We start from the raw sequence: 25,255 nt of genomic DNA on the forward strand, positions 1-25,255 counted from the left end.
GAAATTCAGCCTGCAAAGCAGATTCCATTTTCATGATTCAAAATTCTGTCATCATTCTTTCAAAAAGGCACTTGCCTATGTCACAAGGTCAAATACATAAAATAATACTTGCCAGAGCAACTTCAAGGTTGCTCAGTTTGTCACTTCTGGAGTTGAATGCTGCCAAAGCTAGACTGGCAGTAAAAGTTTAAATTATTTTTTTTATCTGTGTTCAGATTAAATAGACCTTAAATATGAGATAAGCCATTTCACACTAAATCAGTTTTTCCTTCAGGATGGCAGATGCCCACCTACCACCTTGGCTAACAAACTAAAAAAAGCAACAATAAATCCCCTTGGCATGATATGAACTCTCCCCAAAAGAAGGAGCTTTTCTTCTGTCTTGCCTTCACTTACTATTCCATAGCCAGTGACCTGAAAATGCTTTCTTGTCAGGGGAGCTTCATGTTGGTGACTGTGTAGATTTCTAGAAGTTCTGAAATGAAATTAGAAGTCAAACTTTGAACCTTGTCAATTTGTAATAAGAACATTGGTTTGAAGTCATTCAGAGATCTGCCAGTGTTCTAACCACTGAATTCCAGCTGAGGGCAGGCAGGATTCAGCCTAAACAGAATGGGGGATACTGATCGAATCTGTCGCTTCCCACGAAGTGACTCTAAGCTTATGCCATGCTAGGCAGTGATGGAAAAGGACGACAGCATGAATAAATACAACCCTCAAGCTACAATCTATCACCTCCAAGTGGAGAAGACATTGGTGGGCTTTTGTTTTGCTGTGGGCTTTTTTTTTTTCTTTAACAGTAAAGGTGGGACAGACTTGCCCTTGTAAGAAGAAAAGCAAGATCCTGACCTTCTGAGATCATCAGTTTTGCTTTTGAGGAGAAAGGTTGTACCATTTAGGGGGAATCAGCGGCCACCACTAGCACCCAGCACGGTGCAGGGAGCCAGCCTCCCGCCTTGGCAGGGACTGGTGACTGAGCAGCCAGAGGAACCCGGCCATACCCGGTCAGTCCGTAACACCAGCGCCACCTGCTGCACCTCCTCCGCAGCACCGCTGCTTCACCTCCTGCCCTGGAGTCACCTCACCGCGACTCAACCAGTTTTGTATAATCAATTTTTATCATGCTCGTTATCATATTTTTTTAATGTAAACCCCCAAATTCAAAGGATTAAAAAAACCCAGTCTTATAATAATTTTGGAAACCTAAGCAATTATTTGTGCAGATGCCATACTGAATACAACACGACATGACTTCCTGACTCACAAGTTTTGAGGTTCTGTTAAAAAAATCAAAGCTGTGAAAGCATAAGGCATTTCGGCACAGTGGTATTAGACTAGACAAAAACCAAATACCAAGTCACTAGGGTGACTTGGTTCCTCTTAGGTATTCCCTGCAGAGAGGGAAGGCACCAGCTGACATATTTTCATTCAGTGTTTCACTGCTGTGATCTCAGTGCTGTTCAAAACTTCAGCAGGTGGATGCTGCCTATGCATGTAGGAACAGGACACTTGCAGTACACCGAAAAAAACCCCTCACTCTTTATTTACCTAGAAAACTCAAAGGAGTGGGGACAAGCCCACATCCAATGAGGGTTTCAGAATTGCTTCTCTGCAAAAGAGTTACCCCTGAGAATTGCACCTCACATAGCTGAACAAATCTCTCTGCTGCTTAGATAGGTATTTCTAATAAAGTTGTGGTGCTCTGTTAAAAGTTTCCTATTTAACAGACACCATTCAAACATAAATCATAGAAAAAAACCTCTACAAATCTCACAATGGAAATGCAGATATACAGATACCTCTGTCACACAGCCCGCTTGTGCTGGCCTAACCACATTGTCTCCAGCAGGACAAATCTCCCACCAATTCCATTCAATCATGTAATCTCTTTGAATCCCAGAAATCGTCCTTACTCTTTATGTTCCAGACGTATAATATCTCCATGCCTCACAAACTCCACAGGGCTCAGGGGGTCTGACAGATCTGCTGAAGGAAAGCAAACTAGTTATATCAAGGTACTGACAAAACATATCAGGGTCTTAGAAAGTTTCTTGTTAATGCTCATGGCTGAAGCAGACAATACAAGCAAACAACTTTGTGTCAATACACAAGCAGCAGGAAGAAAAAAGGAAACTGACAGACAAAGCATGCCTTAGCTACACTAGGTAATATTCTCAAACAGATGTATCTGCAAACCGTAGATTGTCACCTTCAGTACTCTTATCTTGTCCCAAGCAGTCATTCACAAAAATCTGTTAAATGCAGTGTACCAGAAGGTACCAGGACCCAACCTCCTCAGGACTCTCAGCCACAGTAAGATTGCAAAAAATACTGAGTTCAGACTAATTTCCTCTCTGCTGTTATTTGTGGCCCTATCCAGCTGAAAAATTGTCAATGCAACCTTCAGCTGAGAAAAGCCTATTTATTTCAACTGTACAATGTAGAGAAGAGCCAAAAACACAGTAGACACACGCAACATAAATCAAGATGGAGCCAGCTTCCCCCTGTTCTTCCTCCTTTCCCTCTCACATCCATGAAGGATACTCTGTCCTGGAGGGAACTCAGAATATTTATGTGAAAACTGAAGCAGTAGTTATAAAAGGCATTTTACTGGTATTTGTTACCTGCATCTGAATCATGTTTCTTTATAATCCACAGGTTATTCAAATCTTTATGTAAGTAGGCAGTGACCTGAAAGGACAGCATTAATTATTTTATGAAACATGAAAAAAGCTGGCGATAGAAGACACACATTCACCAGCAAATCAAAGTCCCAAACGAATGCACCAATAACACAGAAATCCTGGGATTACTTTTATGATTGTGCCCCCTAGATGGTCAGTTATGGGCCACTCCTTAACCCAGATCATCCCTCTTAGCCAGTGTACAGCCTGTATGCTCAGAGGCACTACACTTGCAGTTCACAGACATCATGAGTAACAGCCTCCAACCATACAGTTTGACCCGCTCTCACTCCAGTGGCTCCTTCTACAACAACGGGATATCCAAACCTGAACTCTTGAATAATCACTGACCAGAACCAGAAGATGGAAGCAGCACTGGCTTTATAGACAGCAGAGATGCATGAGAATAGGCCGTGACAACCATAATACTTCTGCCAAAAGATCCAAGGTAAGATTCAGGGATCAACTGTTAGAGCTGCACATGCTACACAGCTAATCCTTGCCAGCCTGCTCAGCCTCACACAGAGTAACTGTGCCTACTGCTACCATGGACACGAGAGACCATCTTATTCTAGGATGCTGCCCCCCAGAGCATGAGGAACTGAGCCCCCTTGGCTCGCTCTCCTCTTCCAGCAGCAAGCCCTGCTCTGTGGGACCCCAGCCCAGCCCCAGACCTGTGCCTCCCACTCAGATGGGAGCAGATGTCTCAGGGGGTTGGTGAGAGTTAAAACACAGAGGAGTGTCTGAGGGTGGGGTAAAAAGGGAGAGCTGAAGGTAGAACCTCATACATTGAGGTTAAGCCATCAGGAGAGGAGGGTAAGGTGGAGGCAAAGAGATCACTTTTTCCTCCCTAAATCTCCTCCAAGTTCTAAATTCGCTTCCCTTCTCCAGAGCCCCCAAACTATCCCAGATTCCTAGCCTTGTCCTACGACCAGGGCACGAAGCATAGGGGGGAAATCTCCACCCTTTCCCACTTTCATCAAGGAACTCCCATTAGTGTCCTCTCCAAATTCCCCTTCCCTGCTTTTAGTGTTGTAAAGTATGCTATGCACTTGAATTTTGCCTACACTTGAGCCAGTTTTGATATGACATCTCCATCTACTGTAAAAAACATCAATGTCACATGAGAGTGTTAGAAATTTTCATTGTGACAAACAGCAGAAGACGAAGACTGAGATAAAGCTGTCACTTCTGAAAACTTCCTCCTCACCACAGAGACAGAAGGGAGTTAAAAAACAAACACTTGTGTTTCTCTGGCAACTTTCTTTCAAGGAGCTCAGAACAATTTTTAGATGATAAAATGCAAAATATATCTTGGGAAAGGTGCAGAAGCTCCAAAAATTTGTGAAGCTTGATGATGATGGACAAAAATAAGAAATTCATTTAAATTTTGTACTATTTAATTAGAGATAGTTACATGATTTCTGATATCTGCTTTCACTTATTGCTTAATTGTTTAACGAGAAGCCCTTATTCAGATACTTTCATTATGGCTACATTAGCTTATAAATGTACAGATATCTAATTTAATGGGCAAACCCTTACAAATTTCCTTGGTGACACATAAGGAAAGCAAGGCACAAAAGAGAGGAATTCATGTAAGGTCACAGAGACCAGAGGCTGGAGTAAAAACAATACACAACAGTTCTAGTCCCTTGCTTTCAATACAAAGCAATAAAATCTGTAACATAATATATTTGTTTTAAACATAAGCTTTACAGCCTTCCTTGAGGTAACTTTCATATGGAAGACTATTCTGAAGTCCTCTTGGCCTCCATTTATGGAAGGTGGTCTTGCATTACAGCAAGGCCTTGTTACTGTAAGTCACCCCTCTGTGCAATGTGGTAGGCTCTCTTCAAGCCTCCTCTTCAGTCAGACTTCCAGGCCAAGCACACAGCTGTGGCACTGAGGGAGTAACAGACCCTGAATAAACACACAGCTCCTGTCACAGTGGCCCCTAATGCTAAATGCAAAGGGAATGAGCCAGTGGTTGCAGTCACAGGCAATACCACCACAGCACACTGACCTGCTGCTGGCGGGCCCCAATGCCCTCTGGGTAGAGGTGCCAGTGGGAGTGAAGGTATCCCCCTGCCATCCGAAGGTTCTTCATTGTGACCACAGACCCATATGCCAAGTCTGCACGAGAAGGAAGGAGGAAAAAAGGCATAAGGCAGCTCTCCTCTAAGTATCTCCCCCAGCTAGTCTACAGTGCTCCAGATAGACATACATTGTCCTGTTTGTTCTGATGAAGCTCGTTTCCTGTTTGACACGTTACTCCACGGGGCTCATTGCAAGCTTACCTCCCATCCCCAACCGCGATTCAGTGAAACTGTTACATACATTTGGCTTAAACACTTACAACTCTCCCACTGAGTTTTAACATAAACAGAAGCGCTAGTTCTTTTGTATGTAATTTCAATAATGGGAGGTTTGAGATGGCTTTCCCTAAGAATATATGATGAAATTAAAACATGATCAAGTTTGAAAAGCACGTGACTACTTTTGAACCCCTACGGCAATACAAGAGGGAAGGAAGGCAAGATGAGCTACCAGATAGCAGAGCTGATACCCTGGCTTAAAACACCTTCCTTCATAGCCTCCCAACACAAGTGAGAGAACTCTGTCTTGGAGAGTGGATCTGACGCTCTCCCAGTAGCAGCTCTGGAGCAGGGAACAGCCAGAGAAAAGATGAAGTGTCAGACAGTTAAACCAGATTAAAGGCTCAGTAGTCCCTAGCCAACCTGAGGATTAGGGAACAACCACAGAGCCATCTTTCCTGTAAGTTCACACGCACGCTGAAAAGAACACAGCCAAACCAGGGGCACAATGGGTCACAAAGAAGTTGACAGTTTCCATTAACACATGTTTTGAAAACAAATCCCACAGCTGAATGCCCTACAAACCTATGGTGAATAGCACAAATATATTTTTGTTTTCTCAAGCAACATAAGGCCAAAAAATAACAAGAAGCATGCACACAAAACTGTCATCCCTCAAAATGGCATCTTTCCCACTTGAAGGAATATGATGAAACAGCTAGTAACCATGCACTGGACACAGACTTTTTCTTTTCTGTCAGTACGTAAAACTGCATGGATCAGCATGGATCTAAGCACAACCATGAAGGCATAATCTGCACCGTCCTGCACTGAGTCACAGGAGATGATGTTTTATTTAACCCCCCACGTATACTGACAACACTCAGAGTGGTTCATTCTTTTGGACACTCACGCTCTGGAATGGAGACATTATGAAGATTGTTCCCGATCAGCTGGGACTGAAATGCTGAACTGAAGAAACCATCCCCAGGGCCACTACAAAAGATAGCAAAGAATGTGACAATTCAAAATCCAGATAAACAAGCACACAGATCTCTGTCATGCATTACCAAATTGTTTTTACAGAGGAACACCAACAAAAGCAGACAGGACATCAGAAGACGAATGAATGCAGTTCCCTTAGATGCACACACCTCTAATGTTGTGAATCATAGCAGAGAGACAGCCTCGCAGGAAATTGTCCAGAGCTGCAAGGACTTGAGGTCACAAAAGTGTATCTGCTGGCACTGCATAAAAGCACCATACTGATCTTTCAGTGTTCTTACAACAAATAAACTGACCAACTGTCAGGATACATATAACAAAGCCTCTCTCTGCAGCTTCTTTAGTCTTATTTCTGCTAAGAGGTTAATGGTAAGACCAGTTGACTTTAACTGAAAAATAACAGATTTAATTTTAATTTTTTTTTTTAATAGTGAAATGCATATTCACCTCATTTCTTAATGCTGGCATATGGAAAATATTACTTGGCCATTTTACTATCTGTTGTGCTCTCTGCATATAAAAATCATCCCTTGGTTGCAGGCACTCAGAAAAGAGCCTTCCCTTTGGGCACACTCAGCCTTACTTTTTTAATCCCAGCCAAAGCATTTCTCAGGAACACAATGACTTTTTTTTTTTTTATTATTATAAAGTGACAAAGAATGGAGTTGAGACATTTTCGGGTCCGGGAAAGAGAAGGGGGGAAAAAAAAGGAGCCAGAGTTTGGTTAGGTTACTTGTTTGGCATTTCAAAAAGTGTCAAATTAAAATTCAGTTTCACTGCCAGCTTGGCCAGAGCCTTTCTGTAAGAACAACGTAGGAGTCTGGGAAAGGAATTAAACAAAGACACAGCTTGTGGCTGTGCTTCTGACACTAAAAGTGGAGAAATACATAATCAATAGCCTTTAATTAAAAGCAAAGACAAGTGACTCTTCTTCTGCAGAAAACATTGTGAAATACCTTTTATTTAATACTGTAAAATGAACAGCAAACATAGCCATGTAGAGGGCAAGTGGGAGCACGATGAGGCAAAGTACACGAGCCAGTAAATGTTTCCCAAACATCACCTGTAACAAACACAGCTTGAATCAATCATTGCAGCTGCAGGAACAATTCCTCTCCTTACTTCACAGGACTCTGAGTAGAGGTCCTAAAGCTGGAGCTTGCCAGGCAAGCAAGCTCAGCAGGCTGCAGAATTACCCCAAAAAGGCCTAGACAGAAGTAAAAGCTGAGGTAGACATTGCTGTGTATCTCCCAAAGCTGGACATACGGTACCTTGAAATTTCAGGGTCTTGGGAAAAAAGACAAAAACAGGCAAGAGAAGGGTTTAACGTTCCAAAGCACTGAGCATCCCTAATTTTGGCAGAGGGGCTTGGGCAGGTCCCATTGAAAATACTTGGAAAACAAGGACCTTAACTTGTTTATCAATGGTACACATTTTGACACAAAATCACAAGAAAGAGATGCTTTCCAAAATAGTAACTGCCAAAGCTAAGAAAAAGGGAAAATGAAAACTTGTTCTCTGAGAAAGTCTCTCTATGCAAATATGAATGTAACCAGGACTTCCTGGGGACTTAGATATGCTTCACTCATAGAAATCACCTTGCTTAGCAAGGATGTTCTCACACTGCAACTTCTGTTGCTGCTTAGCCAGAAGCTACAGAAAAGTCATCAGCAAAACCTGTTTCAGCTGCCTCAACACAAAAGCAGAGTATTTTATTTTAATCACTTAAAAAGATGGTTTTTACACAGGTGCCCAAGCATCATTTATTCACATCCCAATAACACTGCTGGTAGTCGAGCAAATAACGTAAAATACAAGGTGGATAATAAATAGCTGTGGTAGAAAAAACAAGTAAAATAGCAAAAATTGTTTGCTAAATGTTCACACTAACTTCAAAGTGGATGAAAGCAGATTCCTTGCTATTCTCCACATTTTTTTACATGATAGCTATCACACAATCATTAAGCTATTCATTCTCCATCCCTTCATACCAGATACAACAAATTCAGAAGTAATGGAAAAGGAACTAAACACACTACAAAACTAAGAACTCACTGAAGTCAACAAAGAAAAGAGTTGTCAAGCTCATGTACTCCATCAGAACACTTAATAACCACTGGACACTTCCAAAAATGCTGACTGATGGTACATAACCACATTTATGCACTGGACAGGCACATGAACTAATTTCCAATTCCCTGCTTAAAATAGCCTCAATATTCTTCAATCTTCATGAAAATTTTCTTTTTTGACATTGCATTTTTCTTTTTTGACTTTGCACTTAAGTCTGTAGTTTTCTTTAACTATAGACTTCAATGCAAAGTCAAAAAAAAAAAGCACGTGAAAGACAGCACTGAGCAAACCATAAGAGTAGACCAAGGTAAGATGAGAATTCTAGAAATCAAATTAGTCCCAAAACCATTGCATGTAAATAATCATGAATAGCTTCCTAACAATGCAGAGACATTAAGATAAGCCTTTCAGGAGTTTAATCCTCACTTTTTTTTTTCCTCTCTCATCAAGCACTAAGGCTGACAAATAGTTATTCAGAAAGCATCTGCCTTTTGGAGTAGATTTCTTTATATATTCCAACACTCAGGGGTTTGCTGCCTTTGCTGCCAGCAACATAAATGAAATCACTGTGCAGCCGTCTGCTGGCAGAAATAATAGACATGATGGATTTGTTCCATTTCAAATGTAATTAAGTGACTTTGCTCAAGAACTGCTTCTCCAGAGTTGGAACATTGCATCTTTGCAGCCCATATTGATTCACATTAATCAAAGAAAAACAAATCACACAGCAGGAATAGAAAAAGTCCCTCAAAACCCTCACTGTTTATGAGAAAAACAAGACAAAAACACTAAGTGAAAAAAGTAGAATTTTCAAGCTTCAGAAGAGGCTGAGACAAGAGGAGAACTGAACACCTTTTAAAAGACATGACTGAAGAATTTGTTTTCCTGCTAGCTGCAAGACAGCAAGTGATACATCAAAGTATTTCTCCAAAAAAGCAGATTTCGCAGTCCACAAATGCAAAACGCAATATATTAGGACAGGGCGCTCAAGCTCACTAGCAAAATTTTTAAAGCTTTTAGGAACTAAATGTATGTGAAATCAAAGAGGGTATGGCTGCCTTCATCCTCTGGAGTGGCTCTGGATTCTGCAAGCTGCAGAGCATTTCTATGACTCCTGATGGGATAGCATGCTCCTGCTCTGCGGCCTATGCTCCCCTAACTCTCACAAAGCAGAGCCTGAGCTCACGCTGCTTATGCAAACCAAGCGCTGCAAGACATGCCTGTCTGCCAGGTAGCACGTACTCCTCAGAAAGTCATGTAACAGTGTTGGACAACATCTTGCTTTAGGCCATTGTAAAGCCATTCCCAATGAGCATTTTTAGCTTAGACTGAAAAATCATCCAACTGGAAAGGTAACAGTTTCTCTAAGAAAAAAGCAACGTTCCTTTTGCTGTGGTCTTATGACACTACATCCTGCTAATATAAGTTTGTTTGTCTTTTTTCAAAAGTCTGTCAGTAGTTTTTTCATAACCTTAATCTTTATTATCATCATCCACATCAGAAGCCCCCTTCTGCTGCACACAGAATATCACTGTCTGAGTAGTTATACAGTTGTCAAAGACCAGGAGAACTACAAAGTGAACAAAACAAAGAAACACTTGAAGTAAAGAAAAGTCTTTGAAACTCACCAGTGACAGACTAAGGTTCCCCAGCAAGTCCCATAGGTCATAGATTGTGTTCAGGCCTACCAAGAGGACTACAAAAAGGCCAACAAACTTTACCCCCATTGCTCCAGCAAGGTTCACACCAGTCAGACTCAGCCAGAACCACCAGGAGGCAGAAAATGGCCTGCAGGACCAGTGCAGAAAGTCAGTAAATAAAATGATGGCTACAGGAACGGGCATCTGCGATCATGAAAATAAACAGCAAATAAGTTACCCTGCAAAATTACATTCCATCTTCTCAAGAAGAATAGAAAAAGCAGGTTTTCATTATTTTTAGAATCATGCAAGGATACTGTCTTCAGATACAGGCTTGTGAAACCTTTATTCAGAAGGGTCCAACACTTCAGCCAGGACATTCCTAAATCTCCCTTTTGAGGATGGAAACATAGACAACAGGTATAAGCTAAAATGCTAGTGTGAAGAAAGTGTGACCACATGGAAGTTACGAGAAAAGAAACAAGACTTTTGCTCCATAAAACACAAACTTACTTCTGACAAAAAGCTAGGGACACAGGGAAGAACAGGAGAAAAAGAGCAGTCACCATTATTAAAGCAGGAAACCCATGGTGGAAAACATCTATCCAAAGCACATACAAAAGCTGTAGCAAAAAGCAAAAGTATTATAAACTGAAATGAAACTGAACCATTGAGAAGAGATGATAAAGGATGACAGCAGAATTTAAAACCTTTTTCCTACCAACTCCTAATGCCTTGATGCTTGCATTTTGGTCAGACAAAATCCCCATGACCTGCTAAGTCACACAATAGCTAGAGCTGGCTTTCAATTTGCATGATATTAACTACTTTGACAACAGGATTAGCTCTAACATGTGAAAAATAAGTTCATGTCAGGGCCCACAGAGCTGATCAAGCGCTGCCCTGTAACTTAGTGCTTGCACTCCCTGGGGTATGTTTTGTAGATGAGGATGGCCTTGGGTGGCCCTACATGACACTACAGGCTGCATTTTAGCCATATGTACTCTAATCACACTAAGATTGAAATGATCAGTTCTTGTAATGCTTCATGAAATAAAAATTGCTCACATTTATAAGAAAGCATTCTGAGGTTTTGTTTCTTTGAATTCTGGATGCATTGTGGGGAAACTACTCTCTGCAGCCCAGCCACAAAGAAGCCTTTTGGTATATACCAATACCTAGAGATCACCATTCCCCTCTGGATGGGTCCATGGCAAATATCCTCAGCAACTTGACTTCTTTGTTCAGAAACATCCTGGCTCTATTTCCCTCAAAGCTTTTGTAACAATTTCTCTAAACCAAACAAATTATACTATTTACCTCAGACAGCAGGATTTTCATAAGTTTTGATAGGATTACAGTCACAGATAAACTGTGTTTCTCTTGCCTGGAAACGAAGTAACTGGTTCAAGATAACAATATTTTAGCCATGAAGTACCAAAACCTCGAATAAACTACAACCATCCTTCTCTGACCTAAAACATCTTTTATTAGCTTTCTTTCCTGTCAAGTTTTAAAACACTTTAACCTTCATGTTCAAGATTTGCAGTTCCATAAACTGCATACACTATTTCTGCTGAAATTTCCCTTCATGCTAAAATAATCTGGTTAAATCTCTCTCTTGGTGTACCCAAGTCACAATACTTTCTTCCTAGTTACAAAAAAACTTACGCTAAGAATTTCTCTCCTCTACCAACAGCCATTTTCACCGCCGAATTTCCTGAAATAATCTCATTTCAGCCATTCAACCAGACTACCAATGGTAGACATGTTCTAGTCCTTTATCTGTGTGAAAGTTGAATACCTTTTAGTTTAACAAAACTATCATCTTTATCTTACCTATCTGCACAGCTGTTACATTTCACCATACTCAGAACAGCTGCCATGAGGAAGAACATCAGAATGGGATCCAGCAGAATATATTGGGACAAAGTAATACAGCCTGTATCTGCAGAGAGACACACAACAATGTTAAAAGGGCTTGCAGTTCCAAAGCGAATCTAAGATTGTGGGAAATCAGTTCCCTGAGCATAGTCAAGACAAGGGGAAGGAAAGAAATTCTAGAAACAGAAGGAGATCAGAAAATTGCTACTTTTACTTGCGGAAAAAAATAGAAAAAAAACCAACAAAACAAAAAAAACCCAGGCAGTACAGTAGTATCTGTGAAACACCATTTGGAAAGAGCTGATAACATATTCAAATGGAGAGCATTACAGACAGCAACCATCTACCAAGGGCACCAGCACTGTGCCAGAGCATGCTAAAGGAGAAGTCATCTTTCAAATGATACCTATAAGAAATGAATATGACTTGGGTCTTTTAAGTCTCCATGCCTCAATATCTGTGTGCCCCCACAAAACCCCAATTTGGATAACTGTCTGCAGTGTTAATTTCTCCACTTGGCTCAATTCAACAAGGAACTTTATTCATTTCTTACTGTGAACTCTTCCATAAAATGTAGAGACTGTTAAATGTCTCTATAATTCATATAATTCATATGGGAGATATCACTCACGCTCAAAATCATTCCTGATCATACATTTTTAAAAAAATTCTTAAAATTGAGGTGACATGTAGTCCAATGCTGTGGTTATGCAAATAACAGAAGTACCTATGAACTAAACAACACTGTAATATCCTCAAGAGGACCCCCAGTTAAAAAGCCTCATACACGTATATATAAAGTGAAATTTCTTTGCTTCTGAGAATGTCTCTCATTAACCCAAACATCCGCTGGTTAGGTAACACATGATAATCAAGAAATTAATTTATCTAAACAGTCAGGTTACTCAATTTTGCTGTAGCAGAAACACCTACCAAAAATAAGGATGAAAGCTGTGAGTAAGGCTGCTGGCAGTGACTTTGACAGTTCCAACACTGTGAGGTAGGCAAAGGGAACGAGGCAGGAGCCAAGGAATGCACAAAACTGCAGGAAAAGAAGATAATGGGAGAAGTTATAACCCTCCGTAAGGTGAACAAGTGCTCACACCCTTTCCTTTCCTTTCCTTCATCTTCCACAACTACCAACAACAGGAGGTGTCGCAGTTGCTGAACTGAGTCACTAACTGAACAAAGACACTGTTCAGAGGACAGACACTCTGTTCGTAGAGGTGTCAGTAACAAGTAAGTCACCCTCCTGCTAGACTGAATTAGATATCCATAAAAAGATTGGTCAAATAGATGTACTACACATCCACTGTACTCCACTTATTTTAACAAGATACTAGAATATGAAATCTAAGAACAAAATACACCTGCACCTTACGTCTTTAGCAGACCAGATTCACCTCCCCTACAAAAATGAGACCAAAGACAGTTGAAGGAGAATGAACAGAAATCAAAACAAAAGCAAGCAATATCGCAGTAAAATTTATTCTCTTCAGTGTCTGGTGCTAGCACTTCTCCCCTCTTTGGCTCAGGGAAATCTAGAAGCATGAACTGCTGGAACTAAACCAAGATTTACTCTTCTTTCTAGGTACTAAAAACTGGCCACTGTTTCTTCTTTTGGTTTGTCTTATCTGCTGTCAGTAATATGGCTCTTGGTCTTCCTAGATAGCAATACAGCCAGGGTTTCAGAGGGATACAAGTCTAAATTCTGCTCCCCTTCCAGAGGCTCCATCAGCTTACTTGGCTCCCTGGTGGTGGCAAACTGCAGGTGACAGTGGATAATCCTGGCTTTTTGACATCCTTGACTCCCATTGTGCCAGCCAGGCACAATGGAGTGAGAGAACCCCAAGTTCAGCAATGTTTCCTTGGCAGAACAGGCAAGAGATCTGTTCCACACAAGAGTGTAGTCTCACTAACTAGCAGCAAGAGTTGGCCACAATAATCACCTTAATTTCTTACCTGGCCTCTCACAGGCATTAAGACACTCACAGAAGAACCACTGACACTTTTCTAAGGAGCTTAAAGACACAAGGCTAAACAGACTTCTGATCTGATCCAGGAGAGTTCTTCTTATCACATAACCCTCTGTATTGAAGGGCACAGGAAAGCTAACCAGCTCAACACTAGCCTGCAGAGCCTTACCCCTCTCATTCCCATGTAGTTGTGCTGCTCATATCGGTCCCCCGGCTTTTGGAAAGGAAACGTACCATCATATCCACTAAGGTAGCCAGCAAGTCCAATCAGCATCTGAAGAGAAAAGGTGAAAAAAAAAATTGTCAGAGAAATCGCACTGGAGGTAATATTTTTATAGAAGCCAAGACTGATCCAGAAGACAACTACTTAATTCAGATATATCATCCAAACAAGAGTTTATGTATAGATACTGTGTGCAAAAACATTGCTCTTTGTCTAAAAGCAAAATCAGGACAATTTTGGCTATGGACTATGACTGCAAGTTGAAGAGAAATACCAGGTGTGGGATTGAGCAGGGAGAATTCTGTCTCTGTAGAATCTCCCATAGCTCCCTATCTCTTTAGGTTCAGAAGACTCAGTCTGAAAGGAAAGATAACCTTGTTGAGGCAGTAGGAGTGCACCTTCATCAGCACTACACACTGTTGCTAAAACAAGTCAAAATAGAAAAACAGTGCTCTCAGGGTCCTTTGTAGTAGGCATCTCACTTGCACACAGGTTATCACGAGTTGTTTGTTTCCTTTCAAATGCAGGCTGCTATGCCATAACCCCTCCAATCCATAAGCACCACCCTGATTTTCTAAATTTCAAGCCTTTCAAATACCCAACATGCAATACTGTAGTTTCCCCATATTTGAAGTATTTTTGTAAAGACAAAAAGTTGCAAGTTGAGGTTGTGGATACAGAATGCAAACTACCATGATGTCCAACAACAGGAAAGATAAATGGAGTTTATCACAACCTTTGTCCAGAAGGCAGGAGTAGACTTTTATTGGCCCACTCCTGTGATTTCTAAAACATGTAACAGAAAAGCAGTTTACCTTCCCCAAAGGAGGGTGGACATCAAAGAAGAAAGTCCGATTAATGTAGTAACTTCCCATCTTCCCAAAATGAGTTTCATCCCAACTGGAAAAAACAAAAAAACAAAAAAACAACAAAACACAAAAACCCCAAAACTTAACAATAGCCAGTACTCTATAATGATGAAGATAGTAAAAAAAAAAAAAAAAATCCAGGAAAGTCTTTTTACTCATGCTTTTCATCATGTAGAGAGTTACTGCCAGCCATTCAATATGAGACGATGCATTACATTTACTGGGAAATAATGGAGAGCACATCAGTCATTCTAGGATGGGCCCTTTTTTAAACAGTTTGATATCAGCACTCCAAAATCTGTAGTCTGCTCTTCTGATTCCAGACTGCCCTCAGAGATGCTAAGAAGTCAGTCTGCCGCCCGCAGGCCCACAACACCGCCTCCCCAGGACCCTCTGCAGCACGTCCCGAGAGCCGCGCCGAGGAGCGGGCTGGCCAGAGAGCGCAGCGCTTCCCTGGGGCCCTCCCTGCCAGGGTCCCGTCCCTCCATCTGTCTGGGATGAACACGGGCCCTCCCACGCCGGGCAAGGCCGGGGCGGAGCAGGGGGCGCAGGCTGGGCGCAACTCGCCGGCATCTCCCGGAGGAGGCGGACACGGACACGGACACGGACACGGACACGGACACGCACCCCCCGCACCCCGGGGCTCGGGCAGTGCCCGAACGGAGCGGGGCACGCCCCGCCCGGCCCGTACCAGACGTGCGGCGGCTCCGGCAGGCGGTGGAAGCGGGAGGCGAAGCTGAGGAGGGTGACGAGGGCCAGCGCGGCCGGGCGGGCGGCGGCGGGCGGAGCAGCGAGGCGGCCCGGCCCGCCCGGCCCCCGGCGGGGCTCCCGCTGGCGCGGCGGCATCCACGGGGATCCGCCGCGCGCGGCTCCGCGCCGGGAGCGCGGCATCCTGGGCACGGAGAGCGGGGCGGGGCATCCGCGGGGCTCGCCGGGGGATGTAGTCCCGGTAATGCAGTCCCAGGCTGCCGCCGAGCCCTGAGTTGAGGCTGGGACGGGAATGAGCGCCGCCGCCGCCAAGGTACGCGGTGCTGGCTCCGCGCTCTCCCTGCGGAGCGGAGCGTCCCCGCCGGGCGGGAAGGGAGGGGGGGCGATGGCGGCGCCAGAGCCGGAGGGAGCGGGTCTTAGGGCTCGGTTCGCTGACAGGGATCACGGCCGCAATCGGCTTCTGGTGCCCTGGCTCCCCGGAAAGGCCGGGATGGCGATTCCCGACAGGACTGCTGCCCCGATGGCTCTGTCTCAGTGGAGAGCGAGGAATTTGCCCCCACCCTAAATTAATGCTTCACAAAGCAGCATCGGTGTTCACTTATCGTAGTTTATCCTCGTGCGCTGTTAACACCAAGGCCTGCCGCAGAGATACTGAGAGTTTAGGAGCAAAGCTGTTGTTTCTGCTCGTACCTTTACATTTGAACCCAGCAGAATATAAGCAGTGCCTTTCAGACACCGAGGTTTCCCTTACACCAGCCCCCTGGGAGCAGTGTATGTGTGCAGCCTGCTTGGTGTCATGTGTCTTAGGAAAGAGGTGAAAGACTTTGCCTTCCCAAGTGCCTCCCTAATATAGCCTAGAAAGAGGTGGTATCCAGAGCAGACCACACTGAAGTAGACAGGCGTGGAAACCTGAGAGCTCGACACAGAGTTTGGGGTGTTTCTTCCAACTTCCACAATAGTGAAATGCATTTCCCGAACTTTTACTCTCAACTGGTATTTAAGCCCGAACTTTCCTCACTGATGCTGGAAATGAAAACAGAACCTAAACAGAAATCTCAGTAGACATCAAGCAAATGCTGTTCTCCTTCTATCATCCCAGTTCCAACCAGTCTAATGTGCAGCTTATGGAGATTGTACCCCATAGGGTTGTAAATGCAGGCACTTTTTTTGCGTTACCTCCCTGGGCCGTGCTCTGCTCTTCCTCTGAGGAAGATACAGTGTCACTGTGGGACCTGTCCACTGAGGACAAAACTCTCCTGCTGTCTCTAATCTATACTTAGATGATCATTTTTGCCTGTGATCTGCCCTGCTGCTGGGAGCAAAGCAGCATGAACTCAGGAGACCAGTCCAGGCCCCAGCCTCTGGACACACAGTTATTAGCTGAAGGACAGACTGTTTTCCATGTTCTCTTTGGTGAAATCCCCCAGGGACCTTGAAATTAAAGAGCAAGGCAATTAGGTTAGTACAGTTTATTCCAAATGATAGCACAGGCGGCAAAAATAAAAAAGAACTGTAGAGAGGATCAGGAGAAATGTCTCCATCAGCTGAGAGGCTAGAGCCCAAAACGGATGTGGTGAAGGACATAAATTTCTGAGCCAAAAAATCACTTGCAAGGTCCTCAGGAAAAACAACTAAAAATAGTATGTCATGAATACTGTATGTTTCTCTTCTGAAGCCATAGTTTCTGTTTCTATCCCTGCAACCCAGCAGGCTAGACATTTAGGGGGGGTGGGGAAAAAAAGCATAGCTGAGATTTCTAATACCCTTATCCCAGAAGCAGAGAATTTAAGAAAATCAGGAAATACTCTGTCCACTAAAATGTTGCAAATACTGCCATCGCTTCCCTCCTCACTTATAAACCATTTTCCAGTAAATTTGGCTAGAGTAATTTAATCAAAGGCGTACCTCATTTAAAGTTATTTGAACCAATCTAAACTGCAAGAGAAGCATCAGGGTAATAAAGAGGACTGGAGAACAGAGATCTTCAGTGTCTCTGGTTTTTTTGTTGACAGACTGTCATTGGGCAAATCCCTGCTTTCTTCTACCTTACTGCCAGTCTCTGGAATAATTTCTATGCATTCTGGGAGGGTAGAGATGCAGAGAGATCCCTGGCATGCCATGGGATCTATGTAAAAGGAAGGAGAGACATGATTACAGGTTTATTCAGAGACGTAAATAAGTACCAGTTTCCTGTGTGGAAGGAAAAGACCGTTACACAAAAAAAGCAATCTTTGTATTTCGTACAAGTTGGTCTGGGAGCAGAATAGCAGCTTCTTCTAGGCCTGCAATGTGGAAAACACTCTGCACTAGCCGACAATGACAGGAGGAAGGCTACAGGAGCATCCTAAGGGACCTCCCCGCAAAGGCAGCCCCTGTTCCCAGAGCTTGCAGTCATTCCCTGGTGAAATGGAAATTCTGCGTGTGGCTTTTCTTTTCTTTTTTTGTTCCCCAGGGCTCTATTTCTGCATTGGCAGCTGCTGACAGCCTGAGAGGCTCTCTAAATATTTTATTTATGTCTGGATGAAATTCTAGGGAAATAAACATAGTTCCTAAATGTGCTTCCAAGCTTAAATCTGGTTAATAGTTCTGGTATCAGGGCTGGGAGGAGGTGAGCGCAGTGACTCAGGATGAAATCTGACTGGCTGTTTTTTGTGCCCTGGGCACAGACTTGGGGGCATAGTCCTTTCCTCATTGATTTTAGGAGAAAAGCCTTCCCCCATCCCAGCTGAGGCAAAAGGGAAAACAAAGGGGTTTTTTCTTATTTCCTGGAGTAGACTGCACACACTGACGATGGCATCTGAAAAGGTGAGAGCTTGAACAGGGTGGAAGCGTCTGGGAAAGGTGCCTTGGTGCTATAGTTCAGGTAGAGATGAATTGTCTATCCTCATGGCTTTCATCTCAAACAGCAGAAGCTCTTCTTGTTTGGAAAGAGGCCATGCCTTTCCCCATGAGGCTGAAAAAGCTGTTTCATGCCATGCAGGTGGTTGGCACAATCAGTGCAGAACTGGTTTCAGAAATCTAAGATGGTATAGAAGTTACCTACATCAGATAGGGACATCAAAGAGGGAAATTTCATAGGCAATAATTTTAAGGTCACCAGTGCATTGCTGGAAACATCAGGTGCAACTACATTGTTAGAGGACTATCATGAAAGACAGTGATGCCACATGTATGCCCAAATCAGGAACAGCCACTTTCAGAAAGGAGTCCTCTCTTCCCCAAACATTGCTCTTCCCTGTCTTACAGTTCCTGAAATGCCTTCTTTTCATACATTCTTCTCCTTACAATATTTTGGTGTAACCATTTTATCTGTCTTTCTCTTCTCAGCCGATACTTTATAGTTATTTCAGAAGTTCCTGCTCTTGGAGAGTGCGAATTGGTAAGATCCAGTGTTGAGATCTCTTTTTTTTTTTTTTTTTTTTCCTCTCAATGTTATTGCAGTATCCTCCCCTTCACTAACTCAATTAATCAATCACTTATTAAGAGAGGTCAGCAAACATGAACCTGGAACAGTGAGGCATTTTCCGAGGGGGAGGGAAGGGAACACCACAGCTTACCTGGAGCAAGTGGGATGGAAGGGAACAGATAAGAGGGCTTCATGATACTGCCTCAGACTCTGGTATGCCCAGGTCTTGAGAGCTAAGCAGGGCTGGGAACAGCCCCTACTTATTCTGAGACAGCAAGGTTTTGCAGGTGAGCACATGGTCCCTTGCCCTCTGTAAGCCAAGTCAGGAAGGGCTGTGCTACAAAGAGTGGCAAAACTTGCTTTGAAAAATGCAGTGGTTTTGCCAGGACTGATCTTTAGTGCTTTGATCCTTCACTTGCAAGAGCACTGTCTTCTCAGTGGACTCACACCACCCTCCTTGAGGGAAATGGTCTTTTTTTAAATGAAGATTGTAACATTTCCCTGAATCTGTTACCAGTGAAACTAGTCTCACTGTACCTGTCTGAAGCTGTGTACTCTGCTCTCCCTAGCACTGGCTCTGAAAGGGATTTCCTATGACCTGGTACCAGTGAACCTCGTAAAGGATGGAGGACAGCAGGTAAGGATAGAGATACCATTGCTGTCTCCAAGGATACTGAACTTGGGGATCCTGAGGAGGTTTGGGATTAGCATTAGAAAGCTCACAGGCAAAGTTACTGAATTCCTCACTGCTTCCCTGTAATTAATAGTTGATTTCAGCCAGTATTCCCTGGCATGCAAGTCAGAGGGAGAAGACTGTAGGAAACTAGAGGCTTTTTCCTCTCTTTTTCCTCTCTTAAACATCCATGACTGAATTCAGAAGGCTGAAGATCTTTTGCTCTTGCTTACCATGATATGACTGAACATATCTGGTGCACAGACTTCAGAGAATCTGCACTGCACTTTAAACAGACTCACCTCATTCAATTAGCTCCAGGGTACATGCGTGTGTAAGGGTGCATGTGTCCAAAAGATGTTAAATCATATTGCAGGGGGCTGCAAAGGGCCTGCAAAAGGAAGGGCGGGGTTGCCAGAAGAGCTCTTCACTGAGAACTTACTCGGGGGTCCACAGGAGGGAGTTGTGCCCTAGTAATACCAGCAGCTCAGTGTACCAGTATGGGCTAAGGTGGAGTTGGAGAACTAGAACAGTAATGCCGACACTGATGCAGGACCACCCATCCTGGGCATTGCAGTGATGGCTTATCAAGTGATAAGGCAGTTTGGCCCTGGATGTGGTGATTCCTGAGCCCCAGTGAGAGCTTGCTATAGGCTAATAGTACAGCATAACTTACTGACAATATTAATATTGCAGTAGAGAGAAAGAACAGGTAAAAAAAAAGTTTAGTAACTGAGTTCTAGGGGAAGAAAAAGGGATTTCTTATTGCTGTAAAGTAAGCTCAGGTTTGTTTCCACAGTTTTCTGCTGAATTCAAGGCACTGAATCCAATGCAGCAAGTCCCAGCCTTGAAAATTGATGGCATCACCCTTTCTCAGTCGGTGAGTTACCCATCCCTCTTAACCATTCACTCCTGCCTGCTGCCCCATGTGGAGGGGATGACTTTGCTTTAACTTCTCCCCCAAAGCTCTCATCTGTGCACTGGAAAAGAGATGGCATTTATGATAAACAATCCTACTTGGGAACAGAAATAGCACATAGTCTTTGCTGGGAAGCTGCTGTCAAGGATTTGAGTTAAATTCTGCTTTATTTCATAACTCCACCTTTCACTGAGCAATTTGTAGTCTGAGTCAGATGGCTGTGCCAGGATTTGCCTGAAATTACAGCTGGACTAAATGACAACAGGTCACAAGCAGACGTCTGTTCCCTGGACTGGTTACAAATTTCATTCAATAGCCATTGTATCCTCTTGGATCAGCTCCCCTTTCCAGGTGTTCAAGACGTGAACTTTTCCTTGGCTCTCCAATAACCTCCCAATATCTCTTTGTTCACTACAGCTAGCTATAATTCATTACCTCGAAGATACACGGCCTAACCCCAGACTCCTGCCCCAAGATCCGAAGAAGAGAGCCCAAGTCAGAATGATTGCTGATCACATTGCCTCAGGCATTCAACCACTCCAGGTACTGCCTTGTCAGACCTATGCAAATGAAAAAATCAGAAAGGATTTCCATCTCTGAAATTCTCAGTCTCTTTAAAATTGTTGCCAGCCAACAGGGTGGCAGAACGTCAGACTTGTGAGTTAGCAGATGATACCTGTGCTTAGCCTGTGCCTGATCTGCCAGTGGCAACAACAATACAGTATTTACAACACAGAAAATCACCCCAGGGCTCTTTCTAGAAACAGCTAAACTTATACGGTTTTACTGCTGGGTCTAGGATGTTAGAGGAAGAAGAGAATTGAGCAATCCAAACGCAGAGGCAAAGGGATTCCCTGGGATCTGTTATGGAAGGACAGTGCCAAGAAAAAGATACAGCAAGGTGCATGATTCAGTGAGGGTGAGGTAAGGGCTGACCCAATCCACTGAACTCAGGCTAGGGGTTCAGGCTTGGCAACTCCTTATCTTTCCTCTCCTCCCCCAGATGACAGAGTAGGCAAGATCCAGCCAGCAGCAGTCATCTAACCTAGAGATTGCTTTGCCTTTGCAGAACCTGAGTGTCCTGAAACAAATAGGGGAGAGAAAAACGGAATGGGCTCAGAACTGTATTGCATCTGGCTTTCAAGGTACATCCCGCATCCAAAATTATCAGCATTTTGACTGACCTTACAAAGAGTTGCACTGCTGGCATCCTACTTGACTTTTCAAGCAGAACAACAGAAGCTTCTAGGCTGGTGTGTTGGGGTCCTGCCCTGCCGGCAGAGACAGTGCTCTTCCTGCCCAGAGTCCCTTCTCCAGGGCTGGTAGTTTTCCAGGGTCTCAGAGGAAAGATGATGCTAATAGGGGGCTTCCACTGCTGCACATGGAAGCTTGGGGCCATCCTGCATACTGTAGCAGTTGATTCACTCTGAAGCATGAAGGCTCACAGCACTTCTTTTCCATCCATCTGCTCCCAAACTAGTGCCTTTTGCTTTAAAGTTCTATCAATCTATATAGACATATATATATATGTATGTATTTGCTTTTGTAATCAGACAACAGATTTCTGATGGCAAACCCCACCAGTTTAGCAAGTAGCAGAGTATTTCTTTACCTCTTTTGGAGAAGTAAGGTCCTTTTGGATTCTTCAAAACCCTTTCCCCCATGTGCTGCAATGATGGCCCATCTTCACTTTGGGACAGACACAAATTGACTGAAGCTTTGCATTTCTCCCCTCTCCATTCACATATTTCTACATTATCCTCTTAGTATTTCAGCTGCATTGTCTGAATCAACTGAAATCACCTTGGATCCAAAAAACCTGAAGAACTCTAAAGGCTCCCATAACTAAGCTGTTGTAAGATTCCTGTTCCTTCTAGTTTCTGTCCCAGATTGGTCCTTTTTCATACTCTGCTCATGGTCAAAATGCCCTCCTTCATAATTCCCAGTCTAAAATGTCCTTCCTAAGTCCCAGTCTTTGGTGTTCCTATTGAGTGAGTTTCCAGTGCCTCACTCCAGGGTACCACCTCTCTTGACAGCACTGGAGCAGATTCTGCAGCACACTGCTGGACGCTACTGTGTGGGGGATGAAGTAAGTATCTGAGAGAGTGTTGTGTACCATTACAGAACTGAAAATGCCAGTAACTTCCCTAAAATAGGAAAGAAAATTAGTTGAGGAGACAGAGCACAACCCCATCCTGTGCCTGAAAGTTACATGCAGTGCCTTCACCGTAAGAAAAAGCAGCTGCATGGATCCTACTTAGCCCATTACTGAGTGGAAAGAGTTATGGAGATATTTACTTGTCCCTGCCTATAACCTGCTGATGGCCAGATTCTGCAGCTGTATCTAGGATCTGGCTGTTACTAGACAATGTGGAAGCAGATATATATTTCATCTTTAAGAGATCTGCAGTTCAAAGTGGAGTCACAGGGGCAAAGCTTGGCTTAAGAAACATGGGTTCAGTTCTTACCTCTGCTCTGTGAAATCTTTAACCAACTTGTATTTTTCTGCTCTGATTCTCCAGTTTTAACATGGACAGATTTCACAGAGCTCACATACAAGCTGTTCTGACCCTTGCCGAGCTAAGGGCAGCTCAGGCTTCTTCCATTTAGTAGTTCTGCTTGGCAGACAATTGGATCTTTCCTATAAAAGCTGAGAAAAAAAGGAAGGCTCCTGCAATATCCTGTGATGCAGAGAATTGTCTAGGAGCAGCCTTATGGAGCCCTTGGAGGGCAAAGGCTACTTAGGAGATGTAATCTTGGAGAATAATGTGTTCTCTGAGAAGGACCCAGGACTTTGTGACCTGGGCAGTGGGGCACAGGCAGCTGCCTCTGTGCAGGTAGGCAGCTGGCAGTCTTGTCCTTGAGTCTTCTTTTCGGGCTGCAAATCTCTGAGCCTGTGTGCAGACCCCTGTCGCATATCAAATCTTGACATTGGCAGGAGCTGCTTGATACTTCTGTAGTGCAAAGAAGCAATATTTACTCATCTTTTCCCAGCCATGCAAGCATCCCTCTCCCTCCCTCACGTCCTTCTGCAGCTTGCCAGCAGACCTGTTTGCTCAGAGGCAGTTGCCATAGAAGCAGTGTCCTTCAGGCTATCATGATCAGCTGCTAATTTAAAAAAAAAAAAAAATACCCTAAAGTCTGATGGCTTCTTCTACTAGTGACTGCTATGAACTTATTTTCCTTGTACTGTTGTTGCATTATTTAATGCTGGATTAAAGAATTAGATTGCCATGACAACTCCTCTGTACTGGCTGATAAAATAATGTCTATCCTGCTCTTGAAGCCTGCCACCACTGTGATGGAACAGACTCTGAGTTACTGTAACCCTTTTCTCTGCTACATTTGCAGGTTTCCATGGCTGATTTGTGCTTGGTGCCTCAAGTTGCCAATGCTGAAAGGTAATTAGGGCTAAACTTGAGGCTTTCTTCAAGGGCACCTACACCTTGTGCTGGGCTGTCAGAGCTTGCCTTCTGCTGCTCCTTGTGTGTTAGAAACTATCCCTTCTGCCTGCCCTATCCAGTTTTGGTTCTTCTCTCCATGAATTATTCTATGTAATAAATACTGTCTCTTTTTGAAGCTCTTAGAAATAAGGAGCAGTGCTCTCTTCTCAGAGGACCCTGGGGGGAAACCTGATTTATGACCTCAGAAAAGCTGAGGTTGCCCACACTCCACATTCTCTCTCCCTGTTTGCCTTATATTTAGACTGCACACAGGAGGAAAATATTAATCTGATTACGTTTGTTTAAAGCATCAAACCCATACAAGTAGTGGCTGCATGATTCCCAGGAAAAGCATAGTGCCTTCTTATCCTGTGCTGCACATTATGTAAAAGCCTGGTAAAGATCACAGAGTCACAGAATCGTTGGGGTTGGAAGGGAATTCTGGAGGTCATCTAGTCCAACAACTTCCCTGCTAAAGCAGGTTCACTTAAAGCAAGTGGCAAAGGATTGCATCTGGGTGGGTTTTGAATATCTCTAGAGAAGGAGACTTCACAGCCCCTCCAGGAACTAATTAACCTTTCTAGCATTTTATTTTAAACCTACAAGGACAAATCTTTTCTGTTATTGTAAACGCCTGTGAGATTCTCCCATACTGGGCAGGCATGGCATACTGCTCTGCCCTTCTGCTCACTGCTGTACTGGCTGTCCAACTCTTAGTACTTCATCAGTTCTTTTCCTTTTGCAGATTCAAAGTGGACATGGGTCCATATCCCACAATAACCAGAATAAATAAAGCTCTCTTGGAGTTAGAGGCGTTTAAAGTAAGCCACCCATCCCGGCAGCCAGATACTCCTGCAGAGCTGCGAGCTTGAAGCCCTTCCGCTCATTAAATCTAGTCAGCTGGAGTGACAAAGAAGACACCACCTACAGTCTGAGTGCCAGCAGGAAGCCCTAGTACTATTGTCTCCCTTTCATCTGCATGGGAAGAAGGACAGAGGACCTCCAAGGAGCCTAGATAACTAAGAGGAGTATGCCTGTGCTGGAATGCTTACAGCTACTAGTTTTTTCTATCTAACCTATCTCCATGAAGCAGATTAAAGCAGAAGCATCCATAATTATCATAAGTTCCCTTTGTATGGCTTTGGGCTGGGGAACGTGGCCACAATGTGAGGCATTGAGCCAATTCTGGACTCCCCATAGGTGCTGCTTCTTACTACCATCTACAGAAAGAGCATCAAGGAATCAGTGTATACATTGTGCTTGTCTTTGGAGCTGCCTCAGAGCTACGGCATAGTCATCAGTGCCATGGATATAAACAGTGTTAGTCTCTGATGGAAGATAGCTTAATCCTAACCTTTTTGTTGGGTCCCATGGATCTTGAAAGAGCCAAGTCAGCAATGCTGCCACCCCTTGCAAATAAGAGAATTACTACCT

At 43.6% G+C, this 25,255-nt stretch overlaps 2 protein-coding genes across 7 annotated transcripts in view; one reads left to right on the forward strand and one right to left on the reverse strand.

Moving 5' to 3' along the window:
* Positions 1-15,464, reverse strand: part of POMT2 (protein O-mannosyltransferase 2) — a 28,886-nt gene extending 13,422 nt beyond the window's left edge. Inside the window, exons 1-12 of the mRNA XM_027883685.1 lie at positions 15,364-15,464; positions 14,619-14,703; positions 13,750-13,854; positions 12,538-12,646; positions 11,560-11,668; positions 9,709-9,868; positions 6,964-7,070; positions 5,916-5,998; positions 4,711-4,820; positions 2,625-2,691; positions 1,914-1,986; positions 397-475 (exon numbers count right to left, since the gene is read on the reverse strand). Coding sequence (XP_027739486.1) covers positions 397-475; positions 1,914-1,986; positions 2,625-2,691; positions 4,711-4,820; positions 5,916-5,998; positions 6,964-7,070; positions 9,709-9,868; positions 11,560-11,668; positions 12,538-12,646; positions 13,750-13,854; positions 14,619-14,678 — 1,062 coding nt within the window. The 5' untranslated portion in view covers positions 14,679-14,703; positions 15,364-15,464. The remainder of the gene's footprint in view (positions 1-396; positions 476-1,913; positions 1,987-2,624; positions 2,692-4,710; positions 4,821-5,915; positions 5,999-6,963; positions 7,071-9,708; positions 9,869-11,559; positions 11,669-12,537; positions 12,647-13,749; positions 13,855-14,618; positions 14,704-15,363) is intronic.
* A 164-nt stretch (positions 15,465-15,628) lies between these two features.
* On the forward strand, positions 15,629-24,945 carry GSTZ1 (glutathione S-transferase zeta 1). Of its 6 annotated transcripts, none has more exons than XM_027883687.1 (9): positions 15,633-15,693; positions 18,708-18,759; positions 19,356-19,423; positions 20,259-20,339; positions 20,796-20,921; positions 21,448-21,523; positions 22,415-22,467; positions 23,730-23,779; positions 24,567-24,945. In XM_027883687.1, the coding sequence occupies exons 1-9, from the start codon at positions 15,673-15,675 to the stop codon at positions 24,691-24,693; spliced, it is 654 nt and encodes a 217-aa protein (XP_027739488.1). In that variant the 5' UTR covers positions 15,633-15,672; the 3' UTR covers positions 24,694-24,945. The 6 variants fall into 6 exon arrangements, with proteins under 6 accessions (XP_027739490.1, XP_027739491.1, XP_027739488.1 ...); XM_027883688.1 differs by lacking the exon at positions 15,633-15,693 and adding an exon at positions 18,053-18,185; XM_027883691.1 differs by lacking the exon at positions 15,633-15,693 and adding an exon at positions 18,159-18,185 and having other exon boundaries at positions 19,304-19,423.
* Positions 24,946-25,255: the final 310 nt, after the last annotated feature.

Source organism: Empidonax traillii, unplaced genomic scaffold, assembly GCF_003031625.1.
Source record: "Empidonax traillii isolate 1590-97213 ecotype Southwest subspecies unplaced genomic scaffold, ASM303162v1 scaffold132:size1788729, whole genome shotgun sequence".
Classification (NCBI taxonomy): domain Eukaryota; kingdom Metazoa; phylum Chordata; class Aves; order Passeriformes; family Tyrannidae; genus Empidonax; species Empidonax traillii.